Below are 18,230 nucleotides of genomic sequence, written 5' to 3' on the forward strand. Positions count from 1 at the left end.
CTAACAGTTTTATACTTTAACTGAAACAGACAGCATACTTGTTATTCAACCCTGTATCTTAGCTTCAAGTTACCTAACAACTTAATCTCCAAATATGTTTTATCAATACTACACCACACAAACACACACACCTGTATTTTTGAGACAGGGTCTCACTCTGTGGGCCAGGCTGAAGTGAAGTGGTGCAATCTCAGCTCACTGCAACCTCTCCTGCGTTCAGACATTTAGGTGCCTCAGCCTCCCAAGTCTGAGATTCAGGCGTCCACCACCATGTCAGCTAATTTTTATACTTTTAGTAAAGACAGGCTTTTGTCATCTTGGTCAGGCTGATCTTGAATTCCTGGCCTCAAGTGATCCGCCCACCTTGGCCTCACAAAGTACTGGGATAACAGGCGTGAGCCACTGTGCCCAGCCTATTAATACTATATTTTAAATATTGAGAAAACAAGAACTTAAAAAAAGAAAAAAGAACTGAATCACTTAAAGGCTAACTGACTTATTCAAAGTTACCTAGCTAGCTGAATGACTGAAATCTCACTTGAAATCCCGTACCCTTCTCCCAGATGAAGAACATACGCACACTGTAACATTGTTGAATCCTTAAAGCCACATGACACCGATTCTCAAACTGGCTCTGCTTACATTTAGGCACATGAACACAGGCAGAATACAAACCTAAGTACAATTATCTGAAAGGCACTTTCATTTCTTAATTAGAAAATAAAATAACTGGTATCACTTTCTAACAGTCCATCAAAGCAACTTAAGCTTGTGTATTTGATCTAAAGGAGAAGAGTACGGGCATTAATCTACAATTATAGTACATTTAGCACAAGTATGGAAAATTATATACTTACTTTCTGAATAAACTTCTCAACACTCTGTACCACATGTTTATAGAACTAAAAGAAGAAAAAAGTAAAGCATGGTTTTAAAATCAGTTTGAAACTAAAATTTCCTGCTAACCATAGGTTTACATAGCTCCAAAGGTTTATCTAAACAATTATCTTAACCAAGAATTCTGAGACAAACATTTTTGTCACTTCACCATATGCAACCAGCTGTGCTATATAATTAGTAAAGGGCTTCTTTGAAGTAGGTAATCAGTGTGCCCAAAGTACGTTGCCTTGCCATAGATATAAAATAACACTATTGAAGACTTTCTGAAAGCATACTTTAACAAACGGTTGTGTTGACAGCAAAACACTTGTGATAAGTACTGGTGGGTGTATATTCTTAATTTCATGAAAGGAAAAGTACAGATTTAACACAGTATAATTTTATCAGTTAAATTAAGATAAATTAGAAAAGATAACTACAAATAACATTAATAAGTATATGTAAGGTAGTTGTTTTCAACTTCATTTATCTCCTTCTGCTTCTCCTGGAAAATGAACTACAAGAATATAAAACACAGAAATGTATAATATTCTAATGGATCAGACGACATGAATTAGCGGAAGTGAACATGTAGAATAAAAATTAGTAATGGGCCACTATCAATTGTGAGAAAACCTAGAAGATTTAAGTTTCATAAAATATAGCACTATGAATAAACTTGAGATGAATTATAAATTTAGCATAAAGTATATAGAATTTGTGCCTAATAAATTTTAATACCACGATAACTATACCATATTGGCATATTATTTCTGTTTAAATAACTAACTTGAATTGTGCTTCCCTTTATACTTTTTTTTGTTTTTGAGACAAAGTCTCACTCTGTCGCCCAGGCTGGAGTGCAGTAGTGCAATCTCGGCTCCCTGCAACTCCTGCCTCCCAAGTTCAAGTGATTCTCCTGCCTCAGCCTCCCAGGTAGCTGGGACTACAGGCGCATGCCGTAATGCCTGACTAATTTTTGCATTTTTAGTAGAGGTGGGGTTTCACCAGGTTAGCCAGGCTGGTCTCAAACTCTTGACCTCAACTGATCCACCTGCCTCGGCCTCCCAAAGTGCTGGGATTAGAGGCATGAGCCACCACGCCTGGACCCCTTTATACTTTTCTTCTAATGAATTATGCTTTTTAAGGAACATTCCCCTAGACTGACGAAATATGAACATTTGACTAAACCTCAGCACTAAATCCCACATTTATAAAATCAAAAATAAAGGAAAACATCATGAACTCATATTCACCAAATCAAATCAAACCCAAAGTTTAAGTTTGGCTAAAGTTACTTACAATAAAGTAACAGTTTACTCAATGGTTTCAGTTATTTAAATAAAAAAGCTAAAACGACTACTTAAGTGGGCACTTTATAGGCACCTAAACATTTAAAAATCAATATGCGAAATATTAAATAACTACACATTGAATAAAGAATTCTTCTGGAAGACACCTTGACAGTGTTCTCTGCTTCTAGTTACTATACATAATTAGAATAAAACTGCTTCCTAAATCTTAACTGAAAGTTTATTAATTCTGATAGGCCTTCTTCCACAATAGGTTATCTGGGAGGTTTTGTTGACAGTACAGTGTTAACCATCATCACTCATTAATCACTTCTATATAAAAAACAATGACTTACCTCAATATGAAACACAGTATCATTTAAATCTGATTTATTAATAAAATGTAGTTTAAAATACCAGGTATTTTATATATATATCCTAAATGCCATTTAAAATAACAAAGTAGTAAAAAATAACTGGTCTGGACTCTTCAAAAACATTGATGTCACAAAAAAACAAGGGCTGTGTGACAGGACAAGTAAGTATACTGTGTGATCTCGACTGGATTCTGAAAAAAGCAGGGTTGAAAGGAACAGCTACTAGTCAACAATGCAACAACATTAAAAGTAAGGATGAACTGTATAATATATAATACTTTGATATAATATTTACTTTGATCTAATATATCAAAGTAAAAGTGAAATTTCTTGCATGTGATTGGTATATTATGGTTCCCTAGGAAAATGTCTTTATTCTTAGGAGTTTCAAATTCAAGCACGTATCAAGGATTTGTTATTATGAATGAAGTCTGAAACTAACTTCCATATGTAGCAGAATGTTAACAATTAGCAAATCCAAGGGAATAGTATGTCCTGCTCACCATAATAATTTGAAACTTGTTTAAATTTTTTCAAAATTCAAAACATTAAAAAGTCAAAATAGTAAAATATATCTTAATAATAAATATTACACTCTTATTAAAAAAAAATTAATCTTCTAAGTACTTCTTTTTAAAAAAACTTTGAGACATGGTCTCACTATGTTGCCAGGCTGGCCTCAAACTCCTGGGTTCAAGCGATCCTTCTGCCTCAGCCTACCCAGTAGCTCGGACTACAGATGTGTGCCACTGTGGGCAAAAAGTTAGACTCTTGGTTGACAGAATTCTGGATTAAAATTCCAGCTATATTTACTCCTACTACTGTAAATTACTTAATTTCTCTAGACCCACCTGACATCTGAAAATAAAAAATACTGTTTGGACCTATACCTCATTGACTCTATTAAGAAAGTACTCTGGGCCGGGCGCGGTGGCTCACGCCTGTAATCCCAGCACTTTGGGAGGCCGAGGTGGGTGGATCACGAGGTCAAGAGATCGAGACCATCCTGGTCAACATGGTGAAACCCCGTCTCTACTAATACAAAAAATTAGCTGGGCATGGTGGCGCGTGCCTGTAATCCCAGCTACTCAGGAGGCTGAGGCAGGAGAATTGCCTGAACCCAGGAGGCGGAGGTTGCGGTGAGCCGAGATTGCGCCATTGCACTCCAGCCTGGGTAACAAGAGCGAAACTCCGTCTCAAAAAAAAAAAAAAAAAGTACTCTGCTCAACAAGTTATATAAAGTGCATTAATTACTAATTTTTGCAGAGTAAAACTAATACACGTTTGCATACTCTAAAATGATCATGATCATAAAAGTCAGATCATAATGTAGAATAGTATAAAATACAAGAGAATAAAATCATTCTATAGTGAGTCTATCTAATACTCTAAAAAAATCATGTCTTTGAAAAATTTTCTGACTTCAAAGTGCTTACCGTTATTGTTGTCCTCTCTGATGTTCTGGCATATAAGTACATGAATTTAACTATAGATGTAAGAGAGTAACAAGTCTGGAAACTAAGCTTTAGCCACTAGAAAACTGCAAAATCAACTAATCATCTCAATTTTCTCCCAGTAGTAATTACTAGTAAATAGGAATTTGTTAAATCTAATACACTGCTGTTATTTAAAAGATAATTTAAATACTTGGTGCTTTTGGTTATGGTTAATATTTTAATTACAAGCAGGAAACCATATCACTGAATAGTCATAGGTTAATACCTACTTAATTAGAAATAAGTACTCATTCATTCCAAATTTTAAGAGGCCTACTAATTCAGAGAATCCCTGGGGATTTCTTCGGGAAGAATCTATGGCTGAGCTTGAAAAGATTCTTTTGCCAGAAAATTTTCTATAAAATTTTGTGCATATATGTATTTCTCCAGAGACAATCCAACCTTTTTCTGAGATTTTCGGAAGTATCCACGAGTCGGTATAGGTTCAAAATCCATTTTATCAGAGCAATGGTTAAATGCCTATGGCCTTTTCCCACAGTTCAAATACCTTAAGTAGAATGAAGCACAACTGTATCCCTTAAGGGCTTATTTTTGAATATATAATAATAGAATCAATAAGAAAAAAATGAATATATCAATATACAGAAACCTTTTATCAATTAGTATTCCAAGATTCTACCAAGTTAGTGTGGCAAAAGACAGTGTTAAACACATTCTCCATAAGTGGATATATCCAAAATATTACCTAAGAAATGTAAGGAAAAAGGACTGCTTCAAATAAATTTATGGAATAACATTTAAGGAAGAATATTTATTAAGACATTAAATTTTTGGCAGGCTGAGACCAGAGGATCACTTGAGCCAAGGAGGTCAAGGCCACAGTGAGCTATGATTGTGCCACTGCAGTCCAGCCTGGGTGACAGAATAAGACCTTGTCTCTAAAAAATAATAATAATTTTAAAATAAACATTGTTTAAATGGGAGTGTCTACAGGTGACAGATTTTCTTTTTTGTGTTTTTCCACAATTAATATGTGTTAACACTGTAAAGTGAGAAAGAACATACAACCCATAAAAATTATCCCCCAACCAAACTATTAATATAGTTTTTCTTTTGAAAATAGAAGAGTAAAATTTATTACTCACCTTAATAGCTTTGATGGCTGCCTTAGTAATTTGGGTCATTTTCGCTTTAGAAATGGGTGGTTTATAGTCATTCAGGGAATACAACTGATGAAAAAAGAAGAACAAATTTTACATACAGCAAAACTCTCCAAGCAATTATATGAAACTACCAAACGTTCATTTTTATATTTTCAATGAAACCACAATCAAGTTCAACATCATTACCCATCAGGGAAATGCAAATCAAACTATAATGAGCTACCACTTCACACTTACTTGCTTATAATCAAAAAGACAGTAACAAGTGTTAGCAAGGATGTGGAGAAACTGGAACCCTCAGACAATACTGGTGGGAATGTAAAATGTTGCAGCAGCTTTGGAAAACAGCTTGACAGTTCCTCAAAAGATTAAACACAGTCAACATATGATCTAGCCAATTCCACTTCTAGGTATGCACCCAAGAGAACTGAGAACATAAATTCACATAGAACTTGTACGTGATACTTTTGGCCGTCTGAGGGTTGAAAAAGAAATAAAGAAAAAGAAACCTGTACATGTGTGGTCACTGTAACTTTATTCATATAAAATTCATAAAAAGGCAGACACCCAAATGTCTGTCAGCTAATAAGTAGATAAACAAATATCTATTCAATGAAATATGAGCCATAAAAAGAAAAAAGTACTGACACATTACAACCCAAATAAACCTTGAAAACATTATGCTAAACTAAAGCAGCCAGACAAAAAAGGCAATATATTATATAATTCCATTTATATGTAATATCCAGAAAGGGCAAATCTATTGGTGGTTGTCTAGGGCTGAAAGACTTAGAGATAAATGAAGAATCACTGCTCATGAGTAGAGTGTTTCTTGTTGGGATGATGAAAGTATTTTAAAATGGAATGTGGTGATGGTTGCACAGAACCACTGAATTGTATACTTTATGTTGACTAGTTTTATGCTATGTATCTTAATAAAACTGTTTTTAAAAATCAAGGTCTCTGGCCAGGCATAGTGGCTAGTGCCTGTAATCTCAGCGCATTGGAAGGCCTAGGCAGGCAGATGATCACCTAAGATCAGGAATTCAAGACCAGCCTGGCCAACATGGTGAAACCCCGTTGCTACTAAAAACACAAAAAATTAGCTTGGTGTGGTTAGCAGGCACCTGTAATCCCAGCTACTCGGGAGGCTGAGGCAGGAGAATTGCTTGAACCCAGGAGGCAGAAGCTGCAGTGAGCTGAGATCATGCCACTGTACTCCAGCCTGGGAGCCTCCAGAGGGAGACTGTCTCCAAAAAAAAAAAAAAAACAAGGGCTCTAATGTCTAATAGGAATCCCACCCCATTCCACAATATTTTTTAAATTTTTGTTTTTTTGGACAGGGTCTCACTGTGCCATCCAGGCTGGAGTTCAGGGGCACAATCATGGCTCACTGCAGGCTCTACTTCTTGGGTTCAAATGATCCTCCCACCTCAGCCTTCCAAGTAGCTGGGACGACTATTATGTGCATGCTACCACACAGGCTAATTTTTTTATGTTTTGTAGAGGTGGGGTTTCACCATGTTGCCTGGTTGGTCTTGAACTCCTGGACTCAAGCGATCTGCCTACTTTGGCCTCTGAAAGTGCTGAGTTTATAAGCATGAGCCATAACAACTGGCCTACCTCCAAATCTTTGTTTTGAAATTTCTTATAAGCAAAGGGAAAGAATACTACTTCAATGTGAAGGAATCAGGCAACAGACAACTAAACTTAAATGAATACTGATTAAAAGTTCTATTGTATGCATAAATGCTGATTTTAAAGTATAATATTGTAAGATATTAGAAGTCTGGAAACTAAACTTTGGCCATCAGAACACTGCAGAAACAACTTCAACAGATTTTACATGCAATTCAAACAGAATTTCTTAGTTAATTAACTACAAACTTAGGGAATCCTCCATAGCTTTTACTTCAGCACCCCTTACAACATTCAATTTTATTCATTTTTGCCCTTTTTATCTCTGAAATCTGCCCAGTTTTCCCCATATTTGTCTCCTCTCCACTTTTTACCAACTCGCATTTCAAAATTCTAACCACCACCATACCATGACCACAGTCCAATTTAATCTCTCACCTGAAGAACATCTAAATAAATGTGTTCTCCCTACCATGTTTATAGCTATCCTCCCCACCTCCAACTTCTACTTTGGATTTCAGGGGTACATGTGCAGGTTTGTTACTGGGTATATTTTGTGATGCTGAGGTTTGTGGTACAAAAAGATCCCATCACACAGGTACTAAGCGTAGTGCCCAATAGTTGTTGAACCCCCTTCCTCCCTCCCTCCTCTAGCAAACCCCAATAACTACTGCTGTCATCTTTATGTCCATGAGTACCCAATGTCTAACTCTCCCTTGTGAGAACATGCAACATTTAGTTTTCTGTTCCTGCATTAATTCACTTCAAATACAGCTATCTTTTCAGAAACTAATCTGATCAGTTAACTGACACTCACTCACTCCTACTATCCACCCCCCTTAAAATGGTCAATGACTTCCCACTCTTTGGATAAAAACAAAAAATCTGTGATTTAAAGCCCTGTCCATTCTAACTTTCCCACCTCATCTCACACCATTGTTCCACCCTTCTATTCCAGACACACAATGGTCTTTTTTCAGTTCTCTGCCACAGGGCTTTTAAAATAAGTCTTGTTTCCTCTATTTGGAATACTCTCTACCAGGGTCTCTCCACTAGTTAATAGATACCTATCCATCTTAAAGCATCACGTAATGAGGAAAGGCTTCCCAACCTCCCCAACCAGATCAATAATCCCTCTTGTGCTATCATTTATAATACTTTTGAAGCATTAATTGCTGCAATCTAACGTTTACCTGTAGGATTATTTAACTAATAGTTGATTTTTAATCAAGTATTAAATAATTCTACAAATAAACTCTTATTAAGTTAAATTGCATTAAAGGGACTTATGTCCTTTGTCTCTTCTTGTCACAGGGTGATGCTGACTGACAAGAAGAGACAAAGGACCTAAGTTCCTTTAACACAATTTAACTTAATAAGAGTTTAACAGAGGTCAGGGACAGTGGGTTCCACTTGTAATCCCAGCACTTTGGAAGGCCAAGGCAGGTGGATCACTCGAGGCCAGGAGTTTGAGACCAGTGTGGCCATGGCGAAACCTCATCTCTACCAAAAATATAAAAATTAGCCAGGTGTGGTGGTACACACCTGTAATCACAGTTACTTAGGAGGTTGAAGCACAAGAATTGCTTGAACTTGGGAGATGGAGGTTGCAGTGAGCCTACACCACTGCACTCCAGCATGGGTGACAGAACAAGGCTTTGTCTCAAAAAACAACAACAAAAAAGTTTAACCAAAGACTAACTGCTGCCCAAGTGGAAATTAATCCTGGTAGAAGTGCAAACATGCTACCCCTTTAAGTTCCCATAAAGGCACCCATCTGTTCATAATGGTTGACAAGGATTAGGATCCCATCATGTACTAAGAACTTTTTTTTTTAAGACAGGGTCTCGCTTTGTCACCCAGGCTGGAGTGGTACAGTGGCACAAGCACAGCTCACAGCAGCCTTGATCTCCCAGGCTCAACTGATGCTCCTACCTCAACCTTCCAAGTAGCTGGGACTGTAGGCACAGACTACCACACTCGACTTTGTGTGTATGTCATGAATGTATATAATATATGTAGATACTAGTTTAGTTTATCATTTACAACTGTAACATACATAGCACCATTCACAGGAAAGAGAAACATAAACTTAAAGATGTAGTATTAATCATAACTGCAAAAAACTAACTTCTAGTATAATAATTTTATAGCCACCTTCTGTTGCTTTGCAGTGAGTTCAAGTGTGAGCATCCACTTAAATTGCCATGTGATGTTACCATTTCTGCATGAGCAGTTCCTCTCTCTAGTAAACTGCATATCACAGTAAAAAATGATCTCTTGCAGTTCTCGAGAATTTTTCATTGTGTTTAGTGCAGTAATATAAACCTTGAATGCCACCACAGACCCATGGGAAGTGGCACTAGTGATGCTGAAGGTGTTCTCAAAAAGCAGAGAAAAGTCTCAACAAGGAAAGTGCTGAATTGCTTGATATGTACAGTAGGTTGAGGTCTTCAGCAGCAGTTGTCCACCTTTTCAAGATAAATGAATCCAGCATAAGGACCATTGTCAAAAAAGAAAAGGAAATTCATGAAGTTGTCACTGCAGCTACCCCAAAAGGCGAAGCACCTCAAACTTTTTCTGAAATACCTTTGTATTTTGTATTGAAAATGCAGCCTCTATGTGGGTATAGAATTGTTATAAGAAAGGCATACCTACAGACTTTAATATCATTAGAGAAAAAGCTAAGTCATCATATGATACCTTAAAGCAAAAGGGAGATGAAAGATCTAAAGCTGGAGAATTTAATGCCAGCAAAGGATTGCTTGATCATTTTAAGATAACAGGAGAAGGTCAGGCATGGTGGCTCATGCCTATAATCCCAGTAGTTTGGGAGGCCAAGGTAGGAGGATCACTTGATTTCAGGAGTTCAAAGCTAGCCTGGGCAACATGGTGAGACCGCATTTCTCTAAAACATAGAAAAAATATTAGCTGGCATGCTGGCCTGTGCCTGTAGTCCCAGCTACAGGCTAAGGTGTGAGGATCACTTGAACCCAGGAGGCAGAGATGGCAGTGAGCTATGATTGTGCCACTGCACTCCAGCCTGGGTGACAGAGTGAGACCCCCATCGAAAGGAAGAGAGAAAGAGAGAGGGGGAGAGAGAGAGAGAGAGATAGAAAGAGAGAGAAAAACAGAGAAAGGAAAGGAAGGAGAGAAAAGAGAGAGAGAGAGAGAGAGAAGAAAACAGGAGAAACAGCTTCTGCTAATCAAGAGGCAACAGACAATTTCCTAGACATCATTAAGAATTTGGCAGGTGGTGGTGGCTCACACCTGTAATCCCAGCACTTTGGAAGGCGGAGGCCGGCAGATCGCAAAGTTAAGAATTCAAGACCAGCCTGGCCAACATGGTGAAACCTTTACTAAAAGTACAAAAATTAGCTGGGCATGGTTGCACATGCCTGTAATTCCAGCTACTCAGGAGGCTGAGGCAAGAGAATTGCTTGAATCGGGACCTGGGAGGCAGAGGTTGTAGTGAGCCAAGACTGTGCCACTGCACTCCAGCCTGGGCTATAGAGCAAGACTCCATCTCAAAAAAAAAAAAAGAAAAAAAAAGAATTTAACAATGTCGTTGAGGAGAATGGGTATCTCCCTGAACAGGTTTTTGCAGATCAAAGTACCCTATTCTAGAAACACACACACACACACACACACACACACACACACACACACACAGAACAACTATTGGTAAAGAAGAGAGGCAAGCACCAGGATTTAAGGCAGGAAGGGATAGGCTAACTCTACTGTTTTGTGCAAATGCAGTCAGGTTTATAATCAGGACTGCCCCTTCTATAAAGCTGCTAACCTGAGCCTTGATAGGAAGATAGACACTGGCTACCAGTCTTGGTTGTACAGCAGGAAGGCCTGGGCAAGAACACTTTTTTTGGACTGGTTCCATCAATGCTTTGTCCCTGAAGTCGAGAAGTACCTTGCCAGTACGGGACTGCCTTTTAAAATTCTTTTCATACTGGACAATGCCCCTGACCACCCAGAACTCCATGAGTTCAACAATGAAGGCATCAAAGTAGTCTACGTGCCCCCAAACAAGACATTTCTAATTCAGCCTCTAGATCAGGGGGTCATAAGGATCTTTGAGGCTCATTATACACTGTACCCTATAAAAAGGATTGTCAATGCTGTGGAAGAGAACCCTAACAGAACATCAAAGGAGTCTGGAAGTATTACACCAATGAAGATGTCACCATTGCCACAAACAAACAACAACAAAAAAAAGCTGTGAAAGCCATGAAGCACAAAGCAATAAATTCCTGCTGGGCAAAACCTCATCCAGATGTTGTCTATGACTTCATAGGATTTATACAGAGCCAATCAAAGAAATCATGAAATTGTGGATACAGCAAAAACAAAAGCTGGAGGGAGGTGAAGGATTTCAGGATATGAATCTTGGAGAAATTCAAGAGCTAACACATCATATCAAAGGAATTAACAGAAGACAACTTGATGGACAAGAGTGCTTCCAAACCAGTGCCAGATGGTCAGGAAGAAGCAGAAGAAGCAGTGCCAGAAAATATATCTACTTTAGACAATCTGGCAGAAGAGTTACAATTATTCAAGACTGCTTTTAATTTATTTTTAAAACACAAACCCTCCTATGGCAAAAGCACTGAAATTAAAGCCAACAATGCAAGAAGGATTGGTACCATGGTATAGAAACATTTTTAGAGAAATAAAAAAGCAAAAGTCAGGTAGAAATTATGATTTCTGTAAAGTTACACCGAGTGTCTGCCTCTCCTGACTCCCCTTCCACCTCCTTCACCTCTTCTGCCTCTGCCACCCGAGACAGCAAGACCAATCACTCCTCTCCTGCTTCCTCAGCTACTCAACATGAGAACAATGAGTTTAGATCTTTATGATGATCTACTTCTACTTAATGAACAGTAATATACTTCCTCTTCCTCATAATTTTCTTAGTAACATTTTCTTTTCTCTGACTTTAACACAGTATACAATACATATACAAAATATGTGTTAATCAACTGCTTATGTTATTGGTAAGGTTTCTGGTCAACAGCAGTATATTATTAGTTGGGGAAGAGTCAAAAGTTATATGATTTTCAACTGCCCAGGGGGTTGGTGCCCCTAAACCTCCACTTTTTCAAGAGTCAGCATACATATGCTTCCAACTAATTATTTCTCTAGAGTCTCCAAAGTCTAACTTGTTAAATATGATATTCAGAAAACATTATTTCATCTAATTCTTCACTGAATGCCCTTACTAAAATTAAATACGAATTCCTCAATTTTAAAGAAGGTTGATAAAAATTTCCCCTAGAACAGTGTCCTTTACTGACCCTATTAAAGAAATAGTCTACTGAAATTCAGAAATGAGAGAGTGATTCAGTTAGTTGGTGCTTACTTTTTGTCAAAGATGTATGATTTAACATGTTTCCTGCTTTCTTTCCTTGGCTTCTAGGGATCTTGCTGATATGTTTATTCTACTAATCTGAACACACATTTCTAATGTCTACTGACATCTATTTCTCTGCTATATTTAACTGGTTTCATTGTACACAAAAATAAACCGTTTTCTATTGTGTTTCATTTTGTTAATTAAGCTGTTTCATGGTTCTTTTTAAATCGTTTGGAATATAAGTTTATTCAACATTTACTGAACTAATGTGAAACTAGCACATGACTTCAGAAGCACTTTGTCATCATGTAGCTTCCAAGTAAATTCGTCCAAAATTTAGGTGTTCTATACAGTCCACTACTGCTCAATCTCAAGCATCAAACTTAATCCTCCAAAGACCTCCATCTGACAGTGCTGGTGGCAGAGTGTTAAGCATAGCTGCCTTCCAAAGACCTCCATCAAAGACCAGTTGTTGAAAATTTTATGAACGACACTATAACAATTAGTACTTTAGAAAAAGAATATGATGATGATGCTGGCCCATTAGAAGCTTTTAATGAACTTCTTTAAATAATGTACATAGAGACTGTATTTAACTTCTTTACATCTACAAGACAATGCCTGGTACACAAAAAGCATTCAATAATCTACCTTCATTATCCAATTGATAATTTATTAATACTGCACACTGCTATTGGGAACTACCAAGTTTCATTCCAATTCTCATTCTAATCAGATATGTTAAACTGCCTCCAAGAAATGAGAATGTTATTCTCTTCATATTCTCAAAATCTAATCCAGGATAGAAAACAAATCATGGTTTTACACCGAAAAATGCTGAAAAAGAATGAAAGCTGATTCTGGGACCTTTCTTTTCCTTTGCCTGCTGGTTCCCATCTCTCTGCTTGGGTGAGAAGACCATGGCTACATGCTCAGCTTGGGCTCTCCAGCTACCCAGTGTTCTCTGTAGGTTTCCATCTTATGAGTCTACTTGGGATCTGGCTCCCTGCTGCCATGTTTTCCAAAGTCTTAAGTGGCTGTTGATCCCAGTTAGTTTGTTCCATCATATTCGACCTTTTCTAGGGCTACTGGTGCCTGCTGTGCTATCACTCATTCTGAACTCTGCTTCCTAAAGGTAAGTTTATTCCCCACATATGCCATGTTCTAATATTATCTAATGTCAAATGACCATACTCTTTACTTGTGTGCAAACTCTCTACGCTCATCTGACCTCAGGGATTGAAATAAACAATCAGTCCTCACCTGTCCTTTCCTTTGGCAACTCAATACTTATTTCAATTAAAATATACTAAACAAGAGCCTTGGTTTTCAGTCTAATTAATTCATTCTTCATGTTTCAACTTTCATCATGTACATTTAAGAATGTTCCTTAAACTTGCAAAATTTTAAATTATAGGCACCACAGCAAATGCTTATTTTTAATTGAAGACTTTTTAGTCAAATCAATTTCTGATTTGAATCAAGGTTTGAGGAATCTTTTACCTAAACTGAGATGGCTACTCCATCACAAAACTTATCTCTAATCAAGATCTTAAAAGCACTCATCAATTAGGTCCCGGATCAGCAAACTTTTTCTGAAAAGGGCCAGATAGTAACCATTTTAGCCTTTGCAGGTCATATTGTCTCTGTCACAACTACTCAGTTCTGCCCTTTGTAGCAGGAAAACAGCCATAAATAATTTGCATATGAATTGGCACAGTGTGATCCAATAGAACTTATTTACAAAACCAGGCCAACTCCTGAATTCTCAATCCTACAGATGTGGGGTTTGTTTCTGTTTTAGATATAAGCACTGCAATCTCACATCCCTGGAGAGTACATTTATGTCCTTCCCTCCTCTATGCACTAAACTCATTATTCAAAATCCAAAATTTAACAAAATGTTGTACTTCATGCTTGTTGTTTCAAGTAAGTTTCTTCACTTCAAAAATTTTAGTGCCTTTCCCAATTTTAGCAATATTAAATGAATTCTACTGACCCTGAAGAGCCTAACAGCTTATGTTCAGTTATATCCCAGAACACCATCAACATCTTGCTAATGTACAAGGTTGCTGGTTCTATGATCAATGGAATTAACCTGAAGCGTGAATCTAAAATAACTAAATGTAATCAATTCAATCCATCTTTTTTTTTTTTTTTTGAGACAGAGTTTCGCTCTTGTTACTCAGGCTGGAGTGTAATGGTGCGATCTCGGCTCATCGCAACCTCCGCCTCCTGGGTTCAAGCAATTCTCCTGCCTCAGCCTCTCGAACAGCTGGGACTACAAGCGTGTGTCACCATGCCCAGCTATTTTTTGTATTTTTAGTAGAGACGGGGTTTCACCATGTTGACCAGGATGGTCTCGATCTCTTGACCTCATGATCCACCCACCTCAGCCTCCCAAAGTGCTGGGATTACAGGCGTGAGCCACCGAGCCCAGCCTCAATCCATCTTTCTTAACAATGGTCCTTTAAGCCCTTGAGAGTACTGACTAGAATCCCCCAAATCTCCAAAATCAGAAACTTCATAAAAGTTTCTGCAATCAACACAATCTTGATACTTTGAATTCAAGACAGCATGCTAACCAGATTTTTTCTTCCTCTTATTAGGAGAACAATAAAGAACGCAAGAAAAAAAGGTATAAAAATTCAATGAAAAGCAGAATGAGGAGGGGAGAAGAATCAGAAGAGATGTCACAAGCTTCCAGGAAATGCGAATGTGATAAAACGATTGGTAAATTATGAAATAAAAAGGAAACCATAAGCTACAATACACACAAGAAAATACAGCCAAGGAGGAAAATACTTTGTCCTAGAGAAATTCAGAGTCTCACCACCCAAAATCAAGGGATTAGAGGGCAGGAATGACACAAGTGAGCTAGTGCATCACCTGCTATTGCAAAAAATCAATAATGCCTAAAACTGACCAACCCAGAAACAGCAATATAAAATTATTATTCAGTGATATGAAGGTAACCAGCAGAACTAAAATGTTAAGAATTAAAACTACACTACAGATATTTGAACTCCCAAATAAAATCCCTTATTTTGTAATCAGAAATAATATGGCTATATTTGTAAGTGATAGTAATGAAACTTCCAAAGCCTTAAGGTGAAATATTTGTATTATAAATAAAAATGTAGTTCACAAAAAATATTAAAAGGAAATATACAAAATGATCATTGGTTTTGTTAGAAAGCTTTCGTAGGCAGAATTCTAAGATGGCCCCCAAGACTTCTACCCGATGGTGGTACATACCCTGTATAATCCACTATATATAATGACCCATCCTTCAGTATGGGTGGGACCTATGAATATGATGACACAGTCACTCCTATAACTACTGTAGTAGACCAGAGATGGGACCAATGGCTATGGATATGAGGGTAGCCACTAGAAACTGAGAGTAACCTGTAGCCCACAGCCAATAAACAAAAAAAGAGACCTCAGTCCTATAACCATAAGGACCTGAATTCAGCTAACAGCCTAAATGAATTTAGAAGAGGGCCCAAGTTTCAAACGAGAGCCCAACCCATAGCCTACAGCCAGTAAACAAAAAAAAAGAGACCTCAGTCCTATAACCATAAGGACCTGAATTCAGCTAATAGCCTAAATGAATTTAGAAGAGGGCCCCAAGTTTCAAATGGAGAGCCCAGCCCTGGATAACACCTCTATCACCCAGCTGAGACCATTAGCAAAAGTCCCAGCTAACCAATGCCTAGATCTTGACCTATGGAAATTGTGAAACAAATATATGCTGTTTTCAGCCACAAGCTAAGTTTGTGACAATCTGTTACACAGCAATAGAAAACTAATACAGAAGAACAAATATGTGAATGCATTTTTTTAATTTTCTAATATGTGTATAAAGTTTTCATAAATATTTTGTGAGATTTTGTATATAGGAGTAAAAATACATTAACAGATTTGTTTCACTAATAAACTGATTTCACTAATAAATGTGACTAAAGAACAGAAACTTCAGAAATAGCAGCAAATTTCATATTAAGAAAAGCATGTTCTAAAATAATATGACAAATAGTGACTTTTATAGTCTCTTAAAACTACTTTCAAAACTTTTTCTTCCTAAGGTTTTTAAACTAAATTTCTTTATAAAAAATATTTAAAATAAAACTTTAAATATAAGCTTTGGTTAACTTTTACTGACAGCAATATTCTTGAGTGATCAGAATTTTTAAAGAGCAAAAGCCAAAAGGAGACGTTACAGACATACTGAGAGAACCTTTCCAGATCAGGATTTTGATAAAGGCCAAGCTCCTCCCTTTTATATTAAAAAAAAAAAGTGCCAATCTGAAAACTTACAAACAAAGTGTTTTCTTTTTTTTGGAGAAGGAGTCTCTGTCACCCAGGCTGGAGTGCAGTGGTGCAATCTCAGCTCACTGCAACCTCCACCTCTGGGGTTCAAGCAATTCTCCTGCCTCAGCCTCCTGAGCAGACGGAATTACAGGTGCCCACCACTATGCCCAGCAAATTTTTGTAGTTTTAGTAGACACAAGGTTTTACCATGTTGGCCAGGCTGGTCTCAAACTCCCAACATCAGGAGATCTGCCTGCCTCAGCCTCCCAACAAAGTGTTTCAAAAGCCATCTTTGAAAAAAATAGACCACATGTAACTGCAAACAAAGCACAAAAAATTTGAAATGTTATAACTAATAATCTGCTATCAAATATAAGAAATAATCTTTTATTTTTAGAAAAATGCTTAGAACCAAGCACAATGGCTCACACCTATAAATCCCAATACGACTCTGGGAGGCCAGGGTGAGAGGATCGCTAGAGGCCAGGAGGCCTGTGCAACGTAGCAAGACCCTGTCTCTACAAAAATTAAAAAAAAAAAAAAAAATTACAGGACATGGGGTGCATGCCTGTAGTCCCAGCTAACTGGGAGGCTGAGTCAGAAGGATCACTTGAACCCAAGAGTCCAAGGATGCAGAGAGCTTTTATCATGCCATTGCACTTCAGCCTAGGTGACAGAACAAGACCATCTTCAAAAAAATTTTAATAAATATTCTTAGAACTTTTTTGTGCTATAAAATATTTTATTATAAAAAATTGGAAAATACAAAAATGCACACAAAAAAGATGTAAACTATCTATAATCCCACAATTTATCACTCATTCAAAATATGTTCATTAGCACTAGGTCTCTGTCATGAAACTTAGCCTGCTTTTAGAGACAGGCAATATTCTAATAAACTAACAGACACATTTAGCAGAGTGTAATTAAGTATACAATAAAGATAATGTGGTGAAGAGTGTAAGATACTATGTATCTTTCTCAGAATTTCAATCCAGAACCCTTTTTTAAAAAAGTGTAAGACATTACAAGGGGAAGTAATGCTAATTTTTCCTAAAATTAAAACCCTGAAATATGCAAACATCTGTCTAGTAAGATTAAATCTATCTAATCTTTGTAGGGAAGAAAAAAGAAATTCTCTAATTAAAAAGAGAAAAGAAAATGAGCCCGAATTTTATTTTTTTAAGACAGAGTCTCACTCTGCTGCCCAGGTTGGAGTGCGGTGGTACCATCTCGGTTCACTGCAGTCTCCACCACCCAGGTTAAAATGATTCTCCCACTGCAGCCTCCCAAGTAGCTGGGATTACAGGCATGCACCACCACACCTGGCTAATTTTTTAAACTTTTTTGGTAAAGATGAGTTTTCACCATGTTGGCCCATCAAATCACCATGTTGGCCAGGCTGGTCTCGACCTCCTGACTTCAAGTGATCTGCCCACCTTAGCCTCCCAAAGTGCTGGGATTATAGGCATGAGCCACCATGCCCAGCCCAGAATTTGATTTTTTAAAGTGCTTATAAAATTATTATGGTATCTGCAGATACTAACATGAACGCAAATAAATAATTTTTTTTTTTTGAGATGGAGTTTAGCTCTTGTTACCCAGGCTGGAGTGCAATGGCACGATCTTGGCTCACCGCAACCTCCGCCTCCTGGGTTCAGGCAATTCTCCTGCCTCAGCCTCCTGAGTAGCTGGGATTACAGGCACGCGCCACCATGCCCAGCTAATTTTTTGTATTT

At 37.5% G+C, this 18,230-nt stretch overlaps 1 protein-coding gene across 7 annotated transcripts in view; it reads right to left on the bottom strand.

Moving 5' to 3' along the window:
- The window catches only part of SCAF8 (SR-related CTD associated factor 8), a 218,261-nt gene that overhangs the window by 171,886 nt on the left and 28,145 nt on the right, over nt 1–18,230 (bottom strand). For all 7 annotated transcript variants that reach the window (XM_064360527.1, XM_012451797.2, XM_012451799.3 and 4 more), the window contains 2 exons: nt 5,151–5,234; nt 858–902 (listed from right to left, as the gene is read on the bottom strand). In XM_064360527.1, coding sequence (XP_064216597.1) covers nt 858–902; nt 5,151–5,234 — 129 coding nt within the window. The remainder of the gene's footprint in view (nt 1–857; nt 903–5,150; nt 5,235–18,230) is intronic.

The sequence above is a fragment of the Aotus nancymaae genome, unplaced genomic scaffold, assembly GCF_030222135.1.
Source record: "Aotus nancymaae isolate 86718 unplaced genomic scaffold, 86718_ANA_hifiasm-v0.15.2.pri h1tg000040l, whole genome shotgun sequence".
Taxonomy (NCBI): domain Eukaryota; kingdom Metazoa; phylum Chordata; class Mammalia; order Primates; family Aotidae; genus Aotus; species Aotus nancymaae.